The sequence below is a fragment of the Aspergillus viridinutans genome, assembly GCF_018404265.1.
Source record: "Aspergillus viridinutans IFM 47045 DNA, scaffold_5, whole genome shotgun sequence".
Taxonomy (NCBI): Eukaryota; Fungi; Ascomycota; class Eurotiomycetes; order Eurotiales; family Aspergillaceae; genus Aspergillus; species Aspergillus viridinutans.
The window spans coordinates 910,513-935,693 of record NW_025091221.1 but is presented as its reverse complement, the minus strand read 5'-3'; the positions used below and the strand labels follow the sequence as shown (position 1 = coordinate 935,693).

The following is a 25,181-nucleotide window of genomic DNA, read 5'->3' as shown; positions in this document are numbered from 1 at the left end:
TCTTTTTTTCGCGAGGAAAAAAAAGAAAAAGCTTTGATTGTCTAAAGAGAGTGCTTGCTCTCTGATGAGTTCTGTTTCTGTGCAGGTGCTACGGCAATCTTAGTCGACACCTGTTTTCTAATTTTTTAGTGACTACCGTGTGTCTTCCTTTCATCCGTTCAATCTGCATCAGCTCCTGGGAGCGTTGCACAGTTATATTGACAATTTACGAAACAGGTCTCTATACTATACGTGATTGATCCTTGCTCTCCAGTGTTGTTGAGCATTACTACAAAGACCTCCAGTCTGCTCGTCGCATCAGCTTCATAGGACCTGTTTTCATCGGCGACGGAAAAATCCCGCAATGCTTCGTACCACAGCCGTCAAGGCCACCAGCAGCGGTCTGCTGCGTGGCCCCGCCTGCTCGGCCTGCAGGCGGTCCATCTCCCTTGCTTCCACTGCCAGAGCTACTTCCAGCCGTAGCTCGAAACTTGGCTTGACCACGAGAAGACCTCTAGCCATTGTTGACCGTTTGTCCAACGGCAGGAGACACTATGCTGCTGCTACCGATGTGGGAGTGGTAAGCCTAGCGCGCCCTAGTTCATTATTTTAGCTATTCTGAAGGCATGACTGACTTGAACGCGCGAATCCGCGATCTCTAGGATCCCAATGACAACTTCCTTTCCGGAAACACAGCCAACTACGTCGACGAGATGTACCTGGCTTGGAAGAATGACCCCTCCAGCGTGCACATCTCATGGCAGACATATTTCAAGAACATGGAAGAAGGCAACATGCCCATCGCCCAAGCTTTCCAGCCTCCTCCGACTCTTGTGCCTACCCCCACCGGTGGTGTTCCGCAGACTATGCCTGGCGAGGGATTGGGCCTCGCCGCTGGCACTGACCTGACAAATCATCTTAAGGTCCAGCTTTTGGTTCGCGCATACCAGGCTCGTGGTCATCACAAGGCCAAGATCGATCCCCTTGGCATCCGCGGCGAAGCTGAGGCATTCGGCTACAACAAGCCCAAGGAGCTTGAACTTGACCACTATGGATTCACTGAGCGCGATCTCGACCAGGAGTTCACCCTCGGCCCCGGAATCCTGCCTCGCTTCGCTACTGAGAGCCGCAAGAAGATGACTCTGCGTGAGATCATCGCCACCTGCGAGAGGATCTACTGTGGCTCTTACGGTGTGGAGTACATTCACATTCCTGACCGCAAGCCCTGCGACTGGATCCGTGATCGCTTTGAAATTCCCGAGCCCTACAAGTACTCGGTTGACGACAAGCGCCGTATCCTTGACCGTCTGATCTGGAGTCACAGCTTCGAGGCCTTCCTGGCCACCAAGTTCCCCAATGACAAGCGTTTCGGTCTGGAGGGTTGCGAGACCCTAGTGCCCGGTATGAAGGCGTTGATTGACCGCAGCGTCGAGCACGGCATCAAGGACATTGTCATTGGTATGCCTCACCGTGGTCGTCTCAATGTGCTGTCCAACGTCGTTCGTAAGCCCAACGAGTCCATCTTCAGTGAATTCTCCGGATCTGCCGAGCCCTCGGATGAAGGCTCGGGTGATGTCAAGTATCACTTGGGTATGAACTTCGAACGCCCCACGCCCTCTGGTAAGCGTGTGCAGCTCTCTCTGGTCGCCAACCCCTCCCATCTCGAAGCCGAGGACCCCGTTGTTCTTGGCAAGACTCGCTCTATTCAGCACTACAACAATGACGAGAAGGACTTCAACAGCGCCATGGGTGTTCTGCTACACGGTGATGCTGCCTTCGCCGGTCAAGGTGTCGTCTACGAGACCATGGGCTTCCACTCTCTTCCCGCCTACTCGACCGGTGGTACCATCCACATCATCGTGAACAACCAGATCGGTTTCACTACCGACCCCCGTTACTCGCGTTCTACCCCTTACTGCTCGGATATCGCCAAGTCCATCGACGCTCCCGTGTTCCACGTCAACGCTGATGATGTCGAGGCCGTGAACTACGTTTGCCAGATTGCTGCCGACTGGCGTGCCGAGTTCAAGCGCGATGTTGTCATTGACATTGTCTGCTACCGTAAGCAGGGTCACAACGAAACCGACCAGCCCTCTTTCACTCAGCCCTTGATGTACAAGCGCATCGCCGAGCAGAAGGCCCAGCTTGACAAGTATGTTGAGAAGCTGATTGCCGAGGGTACCTTCACCAAGGAGGACATTGACGAGCACAAGAAGTGGGTTTGGGGCATGCTCAACGACAGCTTCGACCGCAGCAAGGATTACCAGCCCACCGGCAAGGAATGGTTGACCTCTGCCTGGAACGGCTTCAAGACCCCGAAGGAGCTGGCCACCGAGGTTCTGCCTCATCTACCTACCGCTGTTGATGCTTCTTTGCTGAGCCACATTGCCGACAAGATCAGCGGCGCCCCTGAGGGCTTCACCGTGCACCGCAACCTAAAGCGTATTTTGGCCAACCGCAAGAAGGCCGTCGATGAGGGTAAGAACATTGACTTTGCCACCGCGGAGGCCCTTGCCTTTGGTTCTCTGGTCAAGGAGGGCTACCATGTCCGTGTTTCCGGTCAGGACGTTGAGCGTGGTACTTTCTCCCAGCGTCACGCCGTCCTGCACGATCAGGAGAACGAGGCTACCTACACCCCCTTGAAGCACATTGGTGAGGACCAGGGCAGCTTCGTCATCTCCAACTCTTCTCTCAGCGAATTCGGAGCGTAAGTTGACTTCCAATGACCGATTTACCTTTGCTCGCTCAAGCTAATGTTTCTCTGAAGCCTTGGTTTCGAATACGGCTACTCTTTAACCTCGCCTAACGCCCTGGTCATGTGGGAGGCCCAGTTCGGTGACTTCGCCAATAACGCTCAGTGCATTATCGACCAGTTTATTGCTTCTGGAGAATCCAAGTGGCTGCAGCGCTCCGGTCTCGTTGTCTCCCTCCCTCACGGTTATGATGGCCAGGGTCCTGAGCACTCTTCTGGTAGAATGGAGCGTTGGTTGCAGCTTTGCAACGAGGAACCTCGCCAGTTCCCCACTCAGGACAAGTTGGACCGTCAGCACCAGGACTGCAATATGCAGATTGCCTACATGACCTCGCCTGCCAACCTATTCCACATCTTGCGTCGCCAAATCCACCGCCAGTTCCGCAAGCGTAAGTTTTGATCCTCTCCCTCTATGAATGACTTTCCACTAACTCACTTGCCCTAGCCCTCGTGATCTTCTTCTCCAAGTCCCTCCTCCGTCATCCTGTTGCTCGCTCCGATATTGAGGAATTCACTGGTGACTCGCACTTCCGGTGGATCATCCCCGACCCGGCCCACGGTACCGCCATTGACGAGCCCGAGAAGATCGAGCGCGTCATTCTGTGCAGTGGTCAGGTCTATGCTACCTTGGTCAAGCACCGCGAGGCCAATGGTATCCGCAACACTGCCATCACCCGTGTTGAGCAGCTGCACCCCTTCCCCTGGGCTCAGCTGAAGGAGAACCTGGACAGCTACCCCAACGCCAAGGACATTGTCTGGGCTCAGGAAGAACCCCTGAACGCGGGTGCTTGGAGCTACACTCAACCTCGTATTGAGACCCTGCTTAATGAGACTGAGCACCACAACCGTCGCCACGTCCTCTACGCTGGTCGGGCCCCGAGCGCCTCCGTCGCGACTGGTCTCAAGTCCGTCCACGCCAAGGAGGAACAGGACTTCCTTGAGGAAGCATTCACTGTCCACCAGCATCGTCTGAAGGGCGAGTGATCGGGGACGTTTGTAGCCGCTGTTGGATTATCATCTTAGGTGCTTTGATTTGTAGGAGCTAGCGTCTATTCATTTCTGTCTCCTTTGTATGAATTCATTCTGTTGTCTGCATCTACTGCGGCTTTTATCCTACACTCATGCTGTCCTGTTTTTGATATCTCTTTTTGAATGTTCCCTGGCATCCCTGTTACGGGTTGGGACTGACCTGTCTATTCCTAGAACATGCCGGAGCATGTGTTTGTAAACTAAGAAGGCCTGATTTACTAGATATGCAGTATTTTCTTGTTCGTGAACATATCCCGGTCCTAGAGAGGTACTTCTGAGACTGAATTGATGTACAGCGCTGATGACGTCAAGGCAACCAATTGGGTAATATGAGTAAGCAGTACATCATGCCTGAAATACAAGGCACCAATCACCTGATGCGGGCCCAAAGGGGAAAGTCTTGCTTCTCCGCACTGCAGAACTTCCGTCTCCTCTCGCCCCATTATCTGACATACCAACTCATCAACGCTTTCGTCCATGTTGTTGGGTTCAAGGAGTATCCCAAACATTTGTTTGTACCAATTTTTCTCACCTGATTGAGCGGTTTCTAGCCTGCTGCGTTTGAACTTCCTCGTCAACCATGGCATCCGTCGTTTCTTCGTCAGCCGTCAACGCTCAGGGTCAAAATGCTCGTCAGTCAGCGCGCCAGACACGTACGAATCCATCCAGAACGTCCAAGACGCTGGGACGGTCGTCATTTGCCTACGGTCACGGCTCAATGATCGAAGCGGCCCCTACGCCTCCTGCCCCTCACGGATTCTATCCCGCCCTCACTCATTTCACGGACGCTATTACCGCTCTGCCGCGAGAATTTCGCCGTCACAATTCGTTGCTGAAGGAAGTGGATGCAAAGGCTTGGGCGCTTGAGGATAATCTTCTCCAGCTGTTGAAGGTTTCTTCGGAGTCGCAACCTGTTCCTTGTCCGTTGAATCCAGCGCCTATTGTTGACGGGGTGGTTCGGGATGATATTGTGCCAGCGGTAGGTGGTGGATATCTACAACAACTAATGTGCTTGGCTAAAACCTGTTTGCTTTACGATAGAATCCCTCGCAACCTCCTGAGTCTCAAGACAGCAAAAACCGTCGTCTTCTCTTCGATCGAGTGCGGCGCACCCTAGTGGATCTGATGATGACCGCGGACGAAAAGAACCATGTCATTTCCAATGCCAACGACGAACTAGACCGGCAGCTCCTGCGCATCGACGGCGTATTTCCTTTCATTGCAGGGGAGATCAGTGAGGAGGCGCGCCTGGGCAGTCTTACACACTGGGCCTATTCGAACAGGAACGCCGCGAAAACTACTACGAATGAGCGTCCACGCCGGGAAGTTGCGTCTAACAAACAAGACCTGAACCATGCGCTCGAAACCGAAGCTGGATCCCGCAGCGATGCGAGACGGGATGCCGCTCGCAAACAGCGGCGCACGCATGCCGATTCAGATTTTGACGATGCTCGTGCCTCTGGTTCGCGGAAGGGGCAGGTTAGCAAACCTCGTAGCGGCGTAAGTGCGGCTACTGGGGACCTGTCTGCAATCGGGCATGGTGCACTAACTTCAGGTGCCGCGGGGGTCTCGGGTGCGACGAAACGCCGGAAGGTTGAACGACCTCCAGCGGCCGATACTGGCGCAGCGATGGAAAGATCCGCCAGCGGTGCTGGGAATGTTCCGGGGCGTGGTGCATCGAAGGACGCGACAGCTTCAGATGCCACCAAGAAGAGATCTCGTGCTCCCAACACGAACGCAGCCGCTCGCAAAAGGTGAGCCATTTTTTAGGATATGCAATTCTAACCTTGTGCCTTTGCTAACCAGATTGGTAGAAATAACACTGGAACCTCTGCGGCAAATTCGCCCGTTCTGGCACCTGCTCCTCTGGTGGGGGCATCGAATACCGTGCGTAGCGCAGCCAGTCCCGGACCTGCAGCAGTCGCTCGGCCCCAGTCTTCTCGTGCCCAGCAGAGCTCGGGACAGTCAACAAGTGGTCGCCAGCGGCCATCCTCCTCGGCGTCCAATCGCCTAGCGAGCAACAGTATGTTACCCCTGTCTTTTGTCTTTCTTTTGACTAATATTGTTTTCGATTCAGGCAAAGTCGCCGATCCCAAGACATTGCCCAAAGAAACTCCCAAAGCGGACATGGTTGCAGCTGCACTTAATTCGGAGCTGCAACGCCAAGCCGAGGAGGAGAATCCCGCCACAGCTGCAGCTAAGGCTGTCGGTCCCATCAGCATGAAACGGGAAGATACAGAAATTCGCCCTACGGAGTCGGTCGAACCTCGGGAAACACCAGTACCTCAAGCTTCGAACGCAGCTCCGAAGGGCCGGTCATCGAAGACGTCCACGCCTGTGCTCGCCACCTTCTCAGAACTCAACTCCCAGCGCACTCGACCTACCCGCAACACAGAACCCGCGCCTGCGAAACGATCACATAAGAAGAGTGGCAGTGTGGCGGTGGCCCAGCAGCGAGCGGTGTCTGAGGAGGAAGACTCGCTGCATGAAGGGGACGACGAGGATGAAGATGGCGAGCCGCGGTACTGTTACTGCAACGAGATCAGCTTCGGCGAGATGGTTGCTTGCGACAACGATGCGTGCCCGCGGGAATGGTTCCATCTGTCGTGTGTTGGGTTGACCAAACCGCCAGGGAAGAATGGTAAGTTCGCGATTGCCCAGGTTGATTGAAACTTTGCTGATCGGATACAGTCAAATGGTACTGCAATGAATGCAAGGAGAATATGCGGAGAAGTCGGAACGGGCGGTAACCAGTCACGGTATGAGGGTCGACTATGCTCAGGCACAGTTTTGTTAATTTTTGGCGTAGGAGTAGGGCACGTTATGGACATAGCATAATAAACTTGATTTTCTGCGGGCAGATCTTTGAGAAGGTCATTGTCTTCATAGGATCCAGTGTTCTCTCCAGCATAAAGTACCTTGATACCAAGAATTACAACGCCCTCAATCTATCCATAAACCCTCCCTCCCGCCTCCGCTGTCTCTGCCCAGATGCCTCACTCCCCAGCCCGGCAGTCCCACTCGCCGCCGCAGCAGCAACAGCCTCACCCTCCAACCTCCTCCTCAAATCCTCATACCGCTCCCCCGCTTCTCCCCCCTGGGTGCCCCGTCTCCCCACATCCTTCTCCCCAACCACCCAAGCCGGAACCCTCCACCTAGCCGCAGGCAACGGCAACACCTCCGCCCGCCACGCAAGCCCAACAAACCACCCCACCGCCGCGGGGAGAATCATCCCGGGAAACTGCGACAGAGCCAGCTGCGCCGCAACCAGATACGTAGTCGACTTGTCGGAGAGCAGGAGCGTGAGGTATTTCCCTTGCTGTCGTCCTTCCCCTCTATCATCTGTATCCGAGGGCGTAGTCGTAGTCGCAGTCGTAGATGCAGATGTGCTCGTAGACGTAGACGTGCTTATCCTATACCGAAATGTATGTGGGATCCCCGCGTGATACTGCGCCAGCAGGGCGAAGAGCGTGGCTGTCGGCCCGCAGGGGAGATAGTTCATTTTGTAGAGGGTTAGCGGGCGGAGGAGGATGAGGAGGAGCGGTGGGAGGAGGGAGGTATATGGTAGCGTGGAGAGGATGAATGTCTTTCTCGTCAGCGTCAGCATCAGTAACACTAGAAACGCAAGGGGAGAAGGTGAGTAGAGGGAAGGCGTACAGCGAACTTGCGCTTCCCCCATGCGCGCTCGACCACGCGGAGATGGTAGGCGAGCATGGCGGCGAAGAGGGCCTCGGTTGAATTGGCGAAGCCGGCGAGTTGCCATGTTGCGAGGCGCCAGAATTGGGCGTAGGGCCAGAGATGCGGGGAGACGCGGATGCCGGCGAGGTGTTTGATGTCGAGGATGGAGAGGGCGATGGAGGAGGCGATGGTGTAGATGAGGAGGAGTTTGGTGATTGGGGCGTTGGTGAGGCCGGAGGTTAGCATTTTGTTTGGTGTGTTTTTATTTTCACTTGTTGCCTTTATTGCAAGGGAGCAGACCGTGTGGTCTGAGGGTACGGAGTGTGCTCTGCTGGTGTTTGTGGTGGTGTTGATGATGGTCGTGAGGGGAGATGATGACGGTTGGACACGTCGCGCCAACTATGGGCCGAAAGCCGAGTCAGTCGGCATGCCGATCAACTGTAACTACATTTACCGTAGTCGTCTACACTCTATAGTGGACGAAGATAAAGATCATATACATTATCTATTTTCCAGCGATTGCAATCGCTGCATTTCTTCAGTGTATGCCGTATTGTACTTGGCCAAAGCAGTCTCCAATGCTCGGATCGTGGGACCCAGCAACTGCTTGACGGCCTTCTCTCCACCTGTAACTCCCGCAAGATTCAGGCGGATCTTCCTACCCGTAGCCTCTAGTACCTCGCGCGCATGCTGCTTGAGTCGGTTTACTTCCACCTGGCGTTCCGCCTCGGCATCGTTTGCTACAGACTGGATGCGTTCCATGGCCCGGTTCAGCGATTCCACAAGCGATGCCACCTCGGCCGCACGGTCGGGATTTCCAGACAGAAAAGCCTGCCAGAATTGATGGAGGAACTCCGTGGTCGTCGCATGGGTCAGGGTTAGCCTGTCATAGAGATTGGTCGACAATCCGTATGTCCCCCCAATGGATGACGCCTCCGTCTGGTTGCGCCGGTCACGGATGGCGTCAAGGATCTGCTTCGATGCGCGCTGCAAGTTGGCCTGCGATCCGACCCGCTGATCTTGTTTCCGCTCGTCCTCATCTTCAAGTTCCTCTGGTTCCACAAGCTTCCCTAGAGGCGCTGTCCCATCGGTCGGCAGGTCCCGGTCGATCTGGCCGCGTAGGTCACGGATAATCTGGTCGGGATCCTGCTTGGCAAACAGCCGGCTCTGCTCATCTTCGGTCACTTTGGCCTGCGAGAAAAACCGACTCTGATCCCGGATATTCAATAGAATCCGGTTCTGTTCATCGTCCCCGCGCAAGTCCCGCAACTGCAGCTCATTGTACGTCTCCTCGTCGATGCCGACGGGCGCTGACGGGTCGCGATCCACCGGCGCCACATTCGCCATAATCTTCTCGCTCAGCGTATTGAGCGTCCGAATGATGGGAACCTTAGACGGCCGCATGTCTAGATCCGGCCGATTCCCGCGCCTTTGGCTGTTATTGACCTCATTCCCCGCCAGATCCAAAAAGTGCGGCACGTGTGCCTCCCGCTCGAGATTCGCCTGCTCGTCCTCGCGCAGATATTTGTCGAGAATGGCATCCGTGGCATCGTTCTCGGAGATGCGCTCGCCGCGCAGTTTCTTGAACAGTCGACTCTGAAAGAATCGCGACCAGAACTGCTGCTCGCTCAGCTTCGGCACATTCTCATCATATACCCTCTTCACAAGCGGATGCTGGCTGAAAATGAGCTGAATCTGCTCCTTGCTGATATTGAGCTTGGTCACGTTGTCCTCGACTCGCGGCTTCAGCGACGACAGCACATTGTACGAGCCGCGGGTCTGCGACCGCTCGATCGCGTGCGCCCGCAGCAGGTGCAGCCGCGTCGACCAGAACTGCGACATGAACTGCGAGGCAGACAGAGTGTCTGGTTTGGTGTGCAGCGATTCCATGAACATGCGCTGCAGGTTCGCATCGGCCTTGAGCAGCGACTGTTGCAGCTCCACGTCCGCCTTGAGCCGCTGGTCGTCATCCCACGGTTTTAGGGCCCGCCCGGCCGAGGACACCGCGCTCGAGATCGCCATGGCGGCTGACATCCCTTCCCCGCCGGCGGGGGTACCTGTCCGACCGGGCGTCGGAGTTGGGGTCGCGCTCACGGCGGTTTTGGCGGCCTGGATGGCGGCGCTGAGTGCATCTTTGATGGCGTTCGCTTCCGCACGGGCGTTGGCTCCGGCCGTGAAGGAGAAGACGTATTGATCTGGGGAATCGTTCGGCGTTCTGGGAGGGAGAACGAAGATCTTGAGCATCACTTTGGGGTTACTAGCCGGGGTTTGCTGTAGATCTGCCTTGGTCAATAACCAGGTATAAAAAGAAAGAAACCAACCGAGCAGCCATCTCACATACTAGTGATCTGAGAAACTGGAATCGTAATCGTTCCGGCAGCGCCGCCAGCTGCAGGAATCCACGAGATGGACTGGCCGTCCTGAGACATGGTCAGGGTGCCATCTTTCTTCTTGTATGCCGCCGATCCGCTCGGAGGTGCCATCGTCCTGGAACTCGACAGCTTCCACTGTCCTGAGCGGCGTATCGGGATGCGCCCATCGGGAGAGGAGAAAAAAAAGTCCTTCCAAGGGCGAGGCCGGCAAAGAGGAAGGTCAGCGGCCTTCTGTGAAGATTCAGTTGGTGGGAAGTGGGATGATTTCGAGGTCGTGTAAAAATGGGCTCCGCAGCTCTCGTGGAAGTCTGTAAAGAATCACGTGACACATGACAGCCTCGATCCAGACCCCAAGTTGGAACAAGATGAAGGAGACTACGAAACTGAGCTACGGACAGCGTTTAAACATTCTTGCTAGCTTTGACCTGAGATGAGATTTAGCTATAAGAGCAAACCGAAATGTACAGACAGCAGAGCAATGACGCCATTTTCATGAAAGCCCCAAACGTCAAAGGAGACCAAGAGGAACTCTTTACAGCCAGAATTGCCCTGGGAATAACACGCAGCTAGGATTGACCTCAAGGTTATAATGGGAACATGTCATGGAGCGAGGATTGATCAACAACCTTAAGAGACTAGCAACCATCCCACAGAAGCACAACCATAAACGCTATGAGAATCACTCCCGCTATGCAGAACACAAGATGCTGGACAATCCATGGCAAAGGGACGCAATGCAGATTATCAAACAGAGTAACCAGTGATCCACCCGCACTTTTGTCGCTCACGCTTGCAATTTGGTATCATAAATGAGTCCGCCCATTTTTCGTTCAAGGACAGCAAGAGAAGGAAATGAAGCATAGCAAGGGTATTAAACAATCAAAAGTCGTAAGCAACAGTCAGGAAGGGACACTCTTTGTCTCCAGGACTTATTTCTTGAACATGTAATGGCCATAGATGCCTCCAACGTCTCCTACCACGACCGGGATCTTCCTCATCCCCCACCAACGGGCACCCATTTTCCAGGGACGAGAACCGTCGTCGGGGACTTGGTTTGGCATAGAGGCAGGGTCACGTACGTACCAACCGCGTCTGCCGAGCTCACGGACGGTCCAGCCGCTGGAGGCACGGTTGTTCTTGATTCTCTCCCTCAGGGGAGCAATGATCTTGTCACTGAATTCAATGACTTGCAGAGGATAACTCTGCTGCGAAAGGAGCAAGCAAGTATTGGTGTTGAAGATGGTGCCAATCGACAACTGCGTGACCTTGTTGAGATCCAGGTAGCACAACGATGATGGCACCCACGGTTCCTGCGCCTCGGTCGAGCTCGCATTGTCCGACACTGGAGGCGGAGCGAAGAACATATTGAGGTCTTTGCAGGACAAATCCGCCGAGCTCAAGCCGAGTTCCTCGAGATGCTTGGTCAAAGGCACTAGGGCAGGCGCATGAGCAGAGGTGATCTTGGCGCCTCCCAGGTTCAGCGAGCGGAGGGTTTTGGGCAACCGAGGAAGAAGAGCAGAGACATCCTCCTCCTCGAGAATCCGGTAGCGGGTGGGATCGGTCAGGAGGTTGAGGTACACCAGCGAATTGCACACTGCGGGATGCGTGGTCAAAAACTCGACCACCCTCGGACCCTTCAACCGAGTGCACCGCGAAAGGCTGAGATGAGTAATCTGTGCGGTCTCCGGGATGGAGAAGAGCGCCGACTCGCTGATCTGTGTGTGTGTGACATCGAGATGGGTCAGATTGATCAGACGAGGGAGAAGAGCCTCAAAGGTAGATGGAGGCAGACTGCTGCACTCGTGTAGGGACACCCGCTTGAGATTCGGTAGGTTCAGAGGCAGACCCGGTCCTGTGGTCAAGGCTTCTTGGAAAACGGTCGAGAATGACTGGGTAGCGCAACCGCAAAAGTCAACACCATGCAGGTTGGGCAGGCCGGTGAATATCTTCCGCACGATTTCCACGCTAATATCACCTTCCACATGCTCCTGCAGTAGACATTCCTTAAGATTTGGCAGAAGATCCAAACATTTCAGCAACGTCGCGGAGGTGAGGTTCTGGATTTCTGCATTCATCTGCTTGGTGCGTCCGAGTCCTACGGAGGTGAAATGGGAAAAGTCCAGACGACGCACGAGCGTCCCGAGCGCGGGATACTGCGACATGTGGTTGAGAGCCTTGGAGAAGATGATGGAATGCGGGAAGGTCATGTTTCTGTACAACACACCAAGTGTGGCAGCGTGCGACGTACGGGAGGTTAGGAGACACGACACCAGGTCGACATTCCGTGGTGTGTACCCATTAGGAGGGATGTCCAAAGCCAGGTTGGAAATGATTTGATCTGCAGTGACATTGTCAGTGGACGAGCTGATATCCGACATGCAGACGGGAAAACTCACCGAGAACTTCCGGGGGCAGTTTCTCTAGCCGCGAGGAGCCTGGAAGGGGTTTCTGAGACTTGGATTGCACCGTCTTCGTGGGAGGATTATTCACCACCGCATTGTTCTCCCACGCCCATCCCCGAGTGTGCATAGCCCCCAACGCGCGAAGATCGCCATAGCTCCGGCTGAGACTCTTTCCTCCAAGTCGAATCTGCTTCCAACCAAGGAAACCACCGCAAGGACAACAGAAATCAGGCGTGTGTTGCATATCAATCGCTAACGGCGACGTCTGTTTGGTCTGCTCTGTGGGAGACTGAGTGATGTGTGTATCAACGAATGATTGAGCAATGCCTGTACGGAGAGGATCAATCAGCACTAGAGACCTTGCCGATACATGTGCAAGTGCTTACCGTCGACGTCCTCCTTGATCGAACCAAACGACGGACGACGGCGACTGCTGGATCTGGACCCGTTGGGTGAGGAACAAGCGGACGAGTGAGGCGAGGAAGTGCGCGACAGTTGAGGATGACTAGTGTCTAGAGCCGGAGCCGTAGTAAACCGAGAATAGGTAGGCTTCTGCAGAGAAATGGCAGAGGCGGCGGCGACGGAAGACATGACGGACTGGAAGGGGCCTGCAAGAGGCCTCTGAACTATATAATCCGCCGGCTAGGTGAGGAGAAAGAGGGTTGGACGGGATACAGATGCGTAGGAAGGAAAGGGGAACACAAGAAGGCCCGAACAGACGGACTTTTTTTTTTCGTCTCCTTCCTTTTTTTTCTCTTAGCTAATTAGTCTCATTTTTCCCCAGATTTTACAAGCAGATTCTTAATTCCTTACCGAAGCAGAGAAAAAAAGGAGGGGCGGCGGAGACTTTGTTGAGGTGAGGAGAATGAGGAAGCTGTTAGTCACAGAAATTCGCTATTGAACTATGGACGTTCGATGGCAGCGGACGCGCACACCACCGCGATTCCCGAACGGATGCACGATTCCAGGTTGGAATGCGATCAGTAGGAGGAAAAGGACGGTCTGTCACTTGCGTAGAAGGTTATTTGCGGACAGAAGGCTGAAGTGGGTAGTAAGAGTTGGAAATGGGGAGAGAAGAGTCAGAGCATGTCAGGAGACCAGAAAAGCAAAAGGCAAAACCCAAGTTGATTGCTATTGATCCTACCTAGGCAGTACGGTACAGCTTCTAAATAAAAATCGTTCTCGAAAAAAGTGACAGCAAAGCGGAGGCGGCGAAAATGAGCAGACAGAGATCAAGAGACACAGAAAGAATGAGAACCACCCAGCTAGGCGCCATGGAAAGGGCAACATGCGGCCACATGGGGCGAATTGGCCATGATGAATGCGGCAAACAAAGTACGGGGTATCTAGACATCTTTCTTCTGTAGATGGTAGATAATTGATAGTATTGATAGTATTCCGTAGTACTCCATACTTTGTACTGAAGAAGATTCGGACGTTGCAATGATCGTCATTCTTGCCCTTCTTTTCTTTTTCTCTTGCCTCTAAAAAGCTCTAAATCTGGAATTAAAATTTATCAATCGGACCAGGGCGGTGTGCGCTAGTACCACTTGGGAATAGGGCATTTCCCTGCGATGAAAATATTGCGTCATAAATCACGACAGCCTCAACATGGATGAGGTAGAGAACCATCACTGAATGTCGGTATATTTGATAGCTTATAAGCAAGGTTAACTACAAGTATACAGGGGATGATAATGCCTGTCTGTCCATCAGCAAACATAAAGGTATGGGATGTTATTTATTGAAATCTACCATGGCCCATCTCTTGGCCTAATCTTCTTTGGGATCGCCGCAAGCATTTTATGACATAATGCGAACGCTCCACTAGCTCATTATTCGCGCTTTGGTGGAACATAATTACATAATCACTTTATACAACATTCGTCTAAACATTTAATGTTATCCTGCAGAGAGACAGACATCTTGAATATTTATTGTCTTCTTCAATTAAGTCAATCAAACAATCATCGGCTGTTCGTTGACACGGATACACAAAGTGAAGCGGCAAATCCGCCGTCCGTCATACTCTGTAAACCAGAGCATGCGCTGTACTGCTGAGTAGGTACTGAGTACAGACTGGTAAGGTAGTCTAGAGTACCCCAGATCCAGCCACGTTCTCCAAAACTAAACCTGCGCCCCTGTTTTGCCTTACCTAACAGTTATGCTAGCTTCCACACTAGCTCTCTCAGGTTGACCTGTCATTCGTCGTTCCGTCAAGCATTCTCAGGGTGATGATTGATCATGCGGACGTCTGACACTTCCATTTACAGGACATCATCGGATCATAATGAGCTGTGTCTCTGATTTGTCACTTGACCTTTCTATTAGCAATCCAAATCCCCTGGCTCCTGCGACAAATCGTCACCTGACCACCTCCCCAACAACTCCAACCAACTGGCAACGGATCTCCGACCGGGAAATGGGTCGACCCGGTCCAGCAAACAATAATACTAATGCTTAGCTCAAATACGTGGACTATTATTGCACAATGGCTGGACTTGAGGCTCACTAGTCTAGATAGCCCTGCCTGCGGACTCCGTTCCTAGTCCGTCCTTGTCTTCTCACGGACATACCACATGATCTGATCTCCTTTGGTGTTTCCTTTCCCTTGCAGTTCGCCGTCCTCTGCCGCTGCAACATATCCAATTTCTCGGGATTTGGATGGTGATCTTCTTCCCAACTCCTGACTATGGTATGTTAATCATCAAGTTAGCATTCAGCATGCATGTCTAGACCGCATAACCGTCCCTTCGCCGTCAACATTACCTCCCTATCCGCTCAGGGAAGAAAACGCCAAAGAGGATGATCCAGCCAAGACTTTGGAACTATCTACTCCGTCCGCTATTCCTTGTCTATCCCATATTCCTAAGGAGCACGGAGTTCATTTGCCTAGACCCCTTCATTCTTGGTCCGAACCCCTTGATTCCTTGGATCAGTCCGCTCTGCCGTACACATCTACACTGGTGCAATTGACTGTTTAACCCGTTCACCAGGCCAAGGGAGAACAAGGGTTTCATTGCTACTGTCCCATAACCCAGGAGAGATCCAATCGAATCCCCGGAACACATGGCCTCAGTCTACGATTATGTCTGTCTGGCTGCATCTAATATGTACACTCGAAATCGCAATGACGGCCCCTAGGTCTCGCCTCCAGATGAAGGAGGAACACTCTTCGATATGCTGAGTTAGTCCATATTAGAGGACCCCATTCGATCTCTGAAACATCAGAACTGTCATGATCAATTGATCGGACTTACCTTTAGGGAGGAAGAGCTTACGCGCATCTGCTTGAGCTGCGGCCTGGAATGGTCTCGAGCTTCCGTAGGAATTACAGGCAGTCCTGCAGGGTCATTCACGAGGAATAATATGGAACTGTGACCAGTAGCAACTGTTGAATCTGTACTGACCTAGATACATCTGAGGTCTTCTTCGTGCGATCTGACCCAAATACCTGACAAAAAGAGTCACTGGTTGCATACCACTAAGCCAGCACTCGAGAACATGAGGCGAACGGCTTTAAAAAGGACAACTAACAAACTAAGAGCTCTACTGCAGACTGATGACATACTTCTTGGCTGACGCACCCTTCTTCACCTGATCGAGTCCCCCCTGAATCGATCCCAATCCCTTACCCACCACCTCGGCAGTCGGAGCAGGCTTGAATTCACCTGCTGCCAACGCCTTGGGGAGGAAAGCCTCGAAGATGGCTGGTCCAACCTCATTATCCTTGACAGCAACTCCAAACACAAACTTGGATTCGATACCCTCCGGCAATGCACCACTTGGGGGATTGGTCAAGGACACAAATTTGCGCGAGTTGACCTTGGAAAGGATCTCACAGCAAGGGCCTGCCGCCTCCGTGCCGATGGCCAGCGCACCAACTCCGGTTTTGCCGTCGTAGATCCTGACGATATCCTCGACGAGAGTCGGGCTGCGGTAATCAAAGACGTTACTAGCACCGAGAGACCTGACGTACTCAAAATTCTTCGTCGACGCGGTGGTGACGACGTCGTAGCCCGCCGCAGCAGCCAGCTGGATAGCGTTGCTGCCGACGCTTGACGAGCCGCTCCAAATCAGCACGAGCTGGCCGCTCGACGCAGCCCGTGGACTCGTGGGTAACCGCAGCGCCAGGTAATCCTTCTGAAACAACCCACAGCTCGCCGTCGATATGCCCAGCGGAATGACAGCGGCCTTTTCGTACGGCAGGTCCGCGGGGATCGGGGACGCAACCTGCGCCGGGATGACCGTGTAGTGTTGGAAAGCGCCCTCCGCGGGGTTGTTGTCCTTGAGCTCGCTACCCAGTCCCAGCACGCGGTCGCCAGGCTTGAAGCGTGCCGCTGCGGCGCCGGAGCCCACCTCGACGACTTCACCGGCCACGTCGGTGCCCATGATGGTGGGATAGGTGATCCAGGAGAACAGCGCGGCACCCTGCTCCTGACGGAGATAGTCGACGGGGTTCAGGCCGATGGCGCTATTCTTGACAACGATCTCATTCTCCTTGGGAGGGGTGTAGGCGGCGGGCCTGACCTCAAGAGGCTTGGCCTTTTCGGCAATCTGCCACGCGGCGGTATTTGTTGGGTGCATTCTGTGAGATGACGAGAAGCGGATAAAAGGCACGACAATCGTAACAGATAAGAGATGATCAAGGTTGGTCTGACTGGTTGAATGTCAAAGTCTTGAAGTTTGGGAGCCTTGGAAGCCGGAGCATGGGGCAGGTCTGTCCCTTAAGATCTGTGGAACGACCATCATTTCGGGGCCTTCGGATCGGCTTAATTTTGGCAGTTCGATGATACTGCTCTTGTAGCCGATGACTGCAACTTGACAGGCGAAGGTTGTCAGCATGAGCTCATTGCGATGGTGACCAGTTGACGGATGCAATAGTCTGGGACTGACTAATAGGGATAGGGCCAGGGTACACTGCCATTCCGTTATCGGATAACTCATTTGATGGCTTCAATTCTCGTCTTCTTATTGTTCAACGATCAATTGAGCTTGGTAACCCTGGTGCCACTACATCAATGTGGATCTCCGATATCAGACTAAACAGGACAAGCATTCCGAAGAGGCTACCTAGTAGACTCAAAAGAAGCTTGGCCTCACGTCACCGATTAAACCAAGCAGAGTGCTCTGGCACCAGACACAGTTATCAGTTTCTCACGCGCGGAGAGGTTGTACATGATCTCTGCACATGGACTCGATATGCCACGGAGAGCCCTCGGTGAATTCAAGATCGATTCTGTCACTATGGTTGCCAACACAACCTGGGGCGGCCCCGTGAGTCTATGACAAGATGATTAATGGCGTAACAGTCATCCTGCATGCTCCTAGTTCATGAGCGGCACGCAATCAGTCATATTCGAGTCACAGGTCTAGCTAGCGAGGGACCTCACCGACTCCTCGCAAGACTCCTCGCCAGATGAAGCTGATTCGTCGGTTTATCTCTACCATCACCATGTTGAGCAATTCTTCTTGGACCAGCAAGGTCAATGTCGAAGATGAGTGTAATTCATAGATTCTACACTGTCCAAGGGTAAAGAGACGGCAAGGTTGGTTGTCTCTAGCGCACGCGGGATGGGACGCTGCACTTATACCTTATTGACACCCGCACCATGGCTGTGTCAGGACAGGTCCTAAGTACCGAGACGTATGATCTTTACAGCCCTGTGATATTCTTCAACTTGAAGGACCACCATCATAAATCGCGTCAACGACGTGGCTACCACCAGCGCAATCCCTCTCACCACCTCAAGCAACCACTTGACACGGGCGGTTCCCATGCTGACGGACTTCTGCCCATCCCTGATATCAACAAGCGGCACGGACGGTCCGGTCTATTGAGGTAGACAACTGGTCTTCAGCTGGTCGAGTTTGGCAAGTACGGAGTATCTACCGTAGCCATCAGAGTATCATCCTGGTGGATCAATTCTTCAGCAACTGAACGAGCAACAATCCGTCTGGCTGTATGCGGAGCCGGACATACACCGAACCTACTCTGTATATGCATCCCTGTTGTATGCACCATCTAAGACACGCTACGCTTCGTTCGGCAATGATATTTCCGACAGCCAGATCAATCTCACCCCGTCCATATCATGTTGTACTCCGACAAGATACTACTTCGTAGGAGATTGCCACACATCCAAATCATAAATCATAAATCATTATCTAGTCAAAACCCTGCAAGCGAAAAGCCACCATTCCGACCGGATAGAAGCCGGCTGGGCTTGCGTCGTGGCTGCAGTCTAGTTTAGTCTGCATTGGTGTCAACTCTCTGTGCTAATAATACGCCTGTCTTGCCATTGCCATTTATTGCCATTGCCATGCCTTGCCATTGCCATTGCCACGTTGGAGGCAATACCCGGCTCATGATTGTGTCAACTGCACACCCTGCTCTGCTTGTACACATGTAGACAGATCTATTGGTCTAGAAAGTTCTTTTTCTTATTATTTGGTTGTCCCTGACAGATGATTCGGACGCTGCCGAGTTATTTTTGCCACTTGGTTGATAGTCTTTAATTGTCCGTATTAGGGATGAGTCTCGGAGAAATTGCCTTGTTTACCTGTTGCGGGTAACCTTAATTGAACAAAGTTCGCTGAACAGATACACTCGTCAGTATGGCGTCAACCATGACCGCATCACTTCAATGCAAAGAACTAAAAACTCTTATTCATGACGCAAATCGAAAGAGGTCTATTTGCAAGCAAAAGAAAAAAAAATCAATTGTAACCAGTTGTAGCAGTGGTCGACTTGCCGGATGGCATCTAGACAAGCGCCGATGGATATCAGTAGTCCTAGCCCATAAACCCAAGATGCAAAGTCGTCTAGATCAACATGATGTGATGATGACCGTAAAGCAATGAAGAGACAGTAAACCAGACGCCCAGAATAAAGTTCAACCCATTCTTCAGCCACTTTTCCCTGTTTTTCAAATCATTTGTCACGTAGCGTAGTTGTAGTGCAAAAGTCAATGTTTTATTCGACAGCGGAAGAGCCATCACCGTGGGTGACAGGGTTGACCTTGGGGTTCCACTTGAACTTGAACTCCTGGCCAAGCTCCTTGCGGACGGCAGCCTTGACTGCCTCCAGCACGTTGGGGAAGACACCAAAGTTGGCGGGGTTGTGCTCGTCGTTCTCGCCGCCCTGGAAGACACCGGTGCGCACCAGGCAGGTGTTCCAGCCGTACATGTTGCCACCGACAATGTCCGACTGCGGGTTGTCACCAATCATGTAGATGTTCTTGGGCAGCCGGTTCTCGTTGTGGATCTGCTCCATCCAGGCCTTGAGCACCTCGTCGGCGTAGGTGTAGGTGGCGCGTTCGGGCTTGCCGTAGACAACTCGCTCCAGGTCAACGCCGGTCAGAGCCTTGTACTGCGCCTCGATGGCAATACGGAAGCAACCCTGAGTCAACCGAGGAGGCCCCTTGTGGTCGGTAGGCATAAGCAAGTCACCCTGGGAGAAGTAGATGGGAATGCGGGAGGAGACGGGGTCCTTGGCGCGGGTCAGCATCTTGCCGTCCTCAGCCAGCAACAGATCGATGATCAGCTGCATGTCGGTGGCGTAGTCGCGAGAGTCGGCAAAGACGAGAATGGCATCGAACTTGATCTTGGAGAAGTCGCGGGGCTTGGCCTCGGCGCGGTCCTCGGCGGTGAATGTGCGCCAGGGGGAGACGGTGGGGTCCCAAGCAAGGATATCCTTGGGGTGAACAACGTTCTTGAAGCCGTAGTTCTCGGCCACCTCACGGATCTTCTGACCCTCACCACCCAGGACGAGAACCGTTTCGTAGTACTCGGACAATGCCTGCATTGGAGTATGAGACTGGATGAACTGGTCGGTCGAGATAGGCACCTCCAGGATCTCGGACAGCTGCTCGCAGCGGGCGGCTTCAGTCTTACCACCACCGTTGGTCAGGAGGATGTAGGGGATCTTGATGCCCAACTCGTTGTCACCATTCAGCATCTTAAGGGCCTCCTTGGCTTCGGGGATGGCGTGGTTGCCGTGAGCCAAGACACCATCGATGTCGAAAGCGAAGGCCATGTTCTTAGCGGCAGCGACCTTCTCCTTGGACATGTCCTGCACCTGAGAGGCCAGGAGGTCACGAGAGACAGAGGCGGCGTCGGCCATACGAACAGAAGATAGGCGAGAGACACGAGGGGATCTGGGGATGGGGAGGGAAGTGCCGAAAGAGTTGCGAGAACCCCGACGATCCCGCATCGAGGGAGACAAGCTCAGGTTGTGCATGAACTGAGCAGCATCACTGATGGAGCTTCTGGTGGCAGGGATCTCGACAGTGTTGCCAGCCTCGTTGGGGATGGGAAGAGAGCCTGAAGCACTGCCACGGGCATCTCTGGGCGAACGAGCACCGGGAGGAGGGGGCTCGACGCCAAAGTCAGCATCATCGAAGCGAGGCATGGTGATGGTAGATGAGAGTTGAAAGAGTATGTAGATGTAGAGTAAAGTAGAGTAAACGTAGGAGGGAGATGAGTGGGTAATAAGAGAAGCAAAGATGATATCACTCTTATATGGGAGGGCGGGCCGGATCAGTGTTGTTTGGAGGATTCACTAAACGGCTTCCCGAGACGACAAGGAAGGATGGGATGAAGGGAAAAGGTGAATGAAGACAAGTCAAGATGATAATGAAGGAGATCAGGTATTTATTAACTACCGTAGAACATGGTTTACCAGAACCAGTGGTGGCGGTCAACCATCCCCCTATCACTCTCTTTTCTGTCTACCTTATCCAACGCAGCAGCATAATGAGAAAATCAGGCTCCACCCAGGCGTATCATCATTCCTAGGAATTATCGTCATCATCGTTTTAGGTATCTGAAAAATTGGGATGGTATCATGGTAGCAGCAATGACTGCGGGAGTAACTGTTTCCAATAATGGTTGGTACCAGGGAAATAGTGATACGCCCAGCGGGTACGGCGGAGCCGGCGTCGGGCTGGCTAAACCCTTTCCAGCCCCGACAGGCAGGATTGCCGTGGGTCTTGGTACTTGGGCTGTACTGCGTATTCCGTAAAGGAAGGTATTTATGTTTCATTAGAGAGGTAGACCCTGTTTGATACGGTCTGTAACATTTATCAAGAAATTATTTATCAGAGAGAGCATGGAAAGACGGCGGGGCGGGGACTGAGAGGCCGACGGTGGCATCACTGACGTTCCCACCCACCCATTGGCCGGTAAGGGCTTAAGGTGGAAATTTCTTTACCAGACGAACCGCCCAAGAAATGATTCTCTCAGCCAGCAAGAGGCCAATCTGCACGCTGAGTGGACAGGAACCCACACATGCTTGCTATTGATTGGCTGTTTAGGGTTTTCCACCCATGGAATATGCAGAGATCGATGGAGCCGATGACGATCGAGCGGGCGGCGGCGGGTCAAACGCTCGCGTCGTTTCGTCCTTTTGATTTGCTGGTTGCAGGTAGGCAGATATGATGTCATTGCTGAGGGACTGTGTGTCTTGGTGGGGCATCACATCACTAAGGGGAGAAAAGAAAGAGAAGCAGAGTTACAGAGTAATAATGGTGAATTAACTTTGGGGAATAATTCTCTAAAATGTTAGGGAGATTCAGAATAGCTGTAGGTATTATCAATTATCATCAGCAATTGAGTGCAGAAAAGTAGAGGCAGTTGTAGTGAAGAATGTATGCAGTCAAGGATGTTTGTTGCTTTAAGCTGCAAAGAACAGGAATTGATACTTAGGATAGAAGATTCTGTAGAATAAAAAAAGAATCATAAGTATCAATAAGAGAAAATCCTCATAATCATCATCATCGTCATCCCAGCTTGCCGCCTTCGGTCGTCTTCTGCGACCCCACCTAAGCTTCTTGCTGCACTGCTACCCCTCCGCCTCAAAACCACCCAATAATTCCTCCTCTCTCCCACTTGTCCATCATCCATTCCAATACCCCTGAACATCTTGTTTCTTTTGATCAGTTTTTTCCATTCTCCATTATCCTTGAATTCTTCTACACCAACTACCTCAATTGCGCTCCTAACCTCTCTGCAAAATGTCGGCCGGTGTCACTTTTACTCTCAGCAACGGCGTCAAGATCCCCGCCGTCGGTTTCGGAACCTTCGCCAGCGAGGGTGCCAAAGGCGAGACCTACAACGCTGTCACATGTGCTCTCAAGACAGGATACAGACACTTGGATTGCGCCTGGTTCTACCAGAACGAGGACGAGGTCGGTGATGCCATCCAAGACTTCCTCAAGGAAAACCCCTCGGTCAAGCGCGAGGATATCTTCATCTGCACCAAGGTCTGGAACCACCTGCACCGTTACGACGATGTCATCTGGTCGCTTGAGAACTCCCTGAAGAAACTCAAGGTCGACTACGTAGACCTCTTCTTAGTTCACTGGCCCATTGCCGCAGAGAAGGAGACACAGGAGAAGCCCAAGATCGGCCCTGATGGAAAGGTGATTTGTCCCAGTATCTCAGCCTGAACCCCCTACTAACTAGCAAACAAATAGTACGTCATCCTGGAAGACCTCACGAAGAACCCCGAGCCCACATGGAGGGCAATGGAGAAGCTCTACGAGGACGGCAAGGCCAAGGCCATTGGTGTCTCGAACTGGACCATCGAAGGGCTCGAGCAGCTGCTCAAGATCGCCAAGGTCAAGCCTCACGTCAACCAGATCGAGATCCACCCCTTCCTGCCCAACGAGGAGCTCGTTCAGTACTGCTTCAAGCACGATATCCTGCCCGAGGCCTACTCGCCATTGGGCTCCCAGAACCAGGTCCCCACCACCGGCGAGCGCGTCAGCGAGAACCCGACGCTGAACGAGATCGCCAAGAAGGGTGGCAACACCCTGGCCCAGGTGCTGATTGCCTGGGGTCTGCGCCGCGGCTACGTTGTGCTGCCCAAGAGCTCGAACCCGGCTCGTATCGAGTCCAACTTCAAGAGCATTCAGCTGTCGGATGCCGACTTTGAGGCGGTCAACAAGGTCGCCGAGGGCCGCCATTTCCGATTCGTCAACATGAAGGATACTTTTGGTTACGATGTGTGGCCCGTGGAGACGGCCAAGCAGATGTCTGCTTAATTGGTTTCGCTTTATGCGGGTCATAAAAAATCAATTAACGTTGGGACGAATATCATGATAGTTAACACGGTACATAGCTACATCTGAAACAATTCAATAAGCTAGCTGGATTAGCTGGCTACTAGTATCTACCAGTACACTTCTACAAAGTACATTAGAGTGCAGTAGATAAAATAATGAAACTGCAAAGTACTCCGTATAATACGGCGCCACCAACCACCAATACACCTCCTGTCAATTCCATCCCGAAATTGCTTGAAAACTCTTCAACTCAAAATGCCGCCGTAAATCCAATGAGATGCCGAGCTTCCTACAGGCTGCAGCGTCGATGTAACTGCATGTAGTATCAAGAGGCGGTTGTAAATGTAATACCAATGACTCGGAGGACAGTCCTCCAAGTCAGAACTAGCCACGCAGGATGACGCTATGCTATGCTGCTGTCTCCATTGTAACATTAGCACCTGGCCGAATTTGGATATCCAAGAGAGCTCCGTCAGGGGTTCAAGCCAATGCATACAGCCTTATTTACCTAAGATTTACTACTGCGAAAGCTAATTGGAGTCCGAAACATTATTATCAATGCACCGCCAGTCACCAGCCTCGAGAAATGAGAATCGGGAAATCCCGGGACTCAGCCACGCCCGGTGGGCAAAAACGGAAAAGCCCTAAACACCGAGCTTCCTAAACGGGAACGACCGAGTTTAGCTTGAGACATACCTACCTTAGCAATAATAATAGCTGTAGCCCTACACTAGTAACATTACTCTTGGGGATAAGTAGATAGGATCATTTGAGGAATGACGGGAAGCAGGCCATGACGTCGGCACGAAATTCATTGGGCTAAGGATATTGGCCAAGTGGATCACAGAGGTCCTTACTGTTACTACGGCGCCGCTGTCATCTAACTTACTCCGTACACCTCCTTTGAATGGTGACACTGAATAGGCTATCCTACTGATAGGCTCACGCTCAAGGTTAGCAACGGAGTTGATATGGATATGGATATGGATATGGATATGGATCCACATGGTCCCCGACAATGATTTGTCCATCCTCAAATTGTCGATAATGAATCCGTACTCGAGACAAAGGTACTCACAGGTTGATTCCATCCCTTGAGTGATTTTCTGTAGAGAGAAACAGCTCGGTACGTCCGAGTTGGGTCAAAATGAAGGATGAGAGATTATTCCTGTATAGATGCAGTAACTGTTAGTTTACTCGTCGTTGATATGCTCCCGCTAGGACACAAGGTAATAAGTTCTGCAAGGCTTATGATGGATCAGAAGAATGCATCTGCAGCGGGCAAACCTTCCTCATAAGTCCTATCTAATTACCAAAAGTCAATTGCTGATAGGGATATTAACGACAAGATTCAGCCAAGAGCATGGCCGTCATCTTGGTTTGACCGTACCTTTGCCCACCTATTGCCTGTATTCCTTATTAGGCACCACTTGCATAGCTATCGGATCTGAGTCACCTCACAGTTCATCCTGCTCCTGCTACGAGTCGGATCTACGGAGTCAATCGTCGGTAATGCTCGGCATATACGATAATGGTGATAAACATGGTCAACAAATGACGATGCGACGCATCTCTTCTCCCCCGCACTAAACAAACTACGCTGGACTCTCAAAGGCTAAGCGAGATCTCCATAAACACACCCCAAGTTGGTAGCTACGTAGTCAACTAGATTCCTCAGTGGTATACAATACTTGTAAGATGATCGTCGAGTCATGACAAACAATTGATATGGTTGGCTGGAATTGACCTTTTACCACCTTCACAGAAACTAACCCGAAGTGATGGTGGTAATATTCACATGAAAGCAGGATTGAAGATCAACAGATCAACAAACCACTGCTGATGAACTCACATAACGCCTTACGCACTGATAAGTCGACCGCAACAATAACAATCACAA

At 52.4% G+C, this 25,181-nt stretch overlaps 7 protein-coding genes across 7 annotated transcripts; 2 read left to right on the top strand and 5 right to left on the bottom strand.

The window, feature by feature from the left end:
• Positions 1-343: 343 nt before the first annotated feature.
• On the top strand, positions 344-3,715 carry kgd1 (alpha-ketoglutarate dehydrogenase KGD1; the record flags this gene model as incomplete). Its single annotated transcript, XM_043270449.1, has 4 exons — positions 344-559; positions 642-2,686; positions 2,747-3,120; positions 3,177-3,715. The coding sequence occupies 4 exons, from the start codon at positions 344-346 to the stop codon at positions 3,713-3,715; spliced, it is 3,174 nt and encodes a 1,057-aa protein (XP_043126384.1).
• A 2,977-nt stretch (positions 3,716-6,692) lies between these two features.
• On the bottom strand, positions 6,693-7,684 carry dscB (the record flags this gene model as incomplete). The annotated part of the gene is made up of 2 exons (XM_043270448.1): positions 6,693-7,346; positions 7,418-7,684. The coding sequence occupies 2 exons, from the start codon at positions 7,682-7,684 to the stop codon at positions 6,693-6,695; spliced, it is 921 nt and encodes a 306-aa protein (XP_043126383.1).
• Positions 7,685-7,939: 255 nt separating this feature from the next.
• Positions 7,940-9,921, bottom strand: Aspvir_007265 (TFIIH subunit TFB1 family protein; the record flags this gene model as incomplete). Its single annotated transcript, XM_043270447.1, has 2 exons — positions 7,940-9,717; positions 9,780-9,921. 2 exons carry the CDS (start codon positions 9,919-9,921, stop codon positions 7,940-7,942), a joined length of 1,920 nt encoding a protein of 639 aa, XP_043126382.1.
• Positions 9,922-10,739: 818 nt separating this feature from the next.
• Aspvir_007264 (Leucine Rich Repeat domain protein) lies at positions 10,740-12,803 on the bottom strand (the record flags this gene model as incomplete). The annotated part of the gene is made up of 3 exons (XM_043270446.1): positions 10,740-12,148; positions 12,207-12,539; positions 12,599-12,803. The coding sequence occupies 3 exons, from the start codon at positions 12,801-12,803 to the stop codon at positions 10,740-10,742; spliced, it is 1,947 nt and encodes a 648-aa protein (XP_043126381.1).
• Positions 12,804-15,761: 2,958 nt separating this feature from the next.
• Aspvir_007263 (zinc-binding alcohol dehydrogenase family protein) lies at positions 15,762-16,799 on the bottom strand (the record flags this gene model as incomplete). Its single annotated transcript, XM_043270445.1, has 1 exon — positions 15,762-16,799. One exon carries the CDS (start codon positions 16,797-16,799, stop codon positions 15,762-15,764), a length of 1,038 nt encoding a protein of 345 aa, XP_043126380.1.
• A 2,389-nt stretch (positions 16,800-19,188) lies between these two features.
• Aspvir_007262 (phosphatidyl synthase) lies at positions 19,189-20,625 on the bottom strand (the record flags this gene model as incomplete). The annotated part of the gene is made up of 1 exon (XM_043270444.1): positions 19,189-20,625. The coding sequence occupies one exon, from the start codon at positions 20,623-20,625 to the stop codon at positions 19,189-19,191; it is 1,437 nt and encodes a 478-aa protein (XP_043126379.1).
• Positions 20,626-22,228: 1,603 nt separating this feature from the next.
• Positions 22,229-23,260, top strand: gldB (putative glycerol dehydrogenase (GldB); the record flags this gene model as incomplete). The annotated part of the gene is made up of 2 exons (XM_043270443.1): positions 22,229-22,636; positions 22,691-23,260. 2 exons carry the CDS (start codon positions 22,229-22,231, stop codon positions 23,258-23,260), a joined length of 978 nt encoding a protein of 325 aa, XP_043126378.1.
• Positions 23,261-25,181: the final 1,921 nt, after the last annotated feature.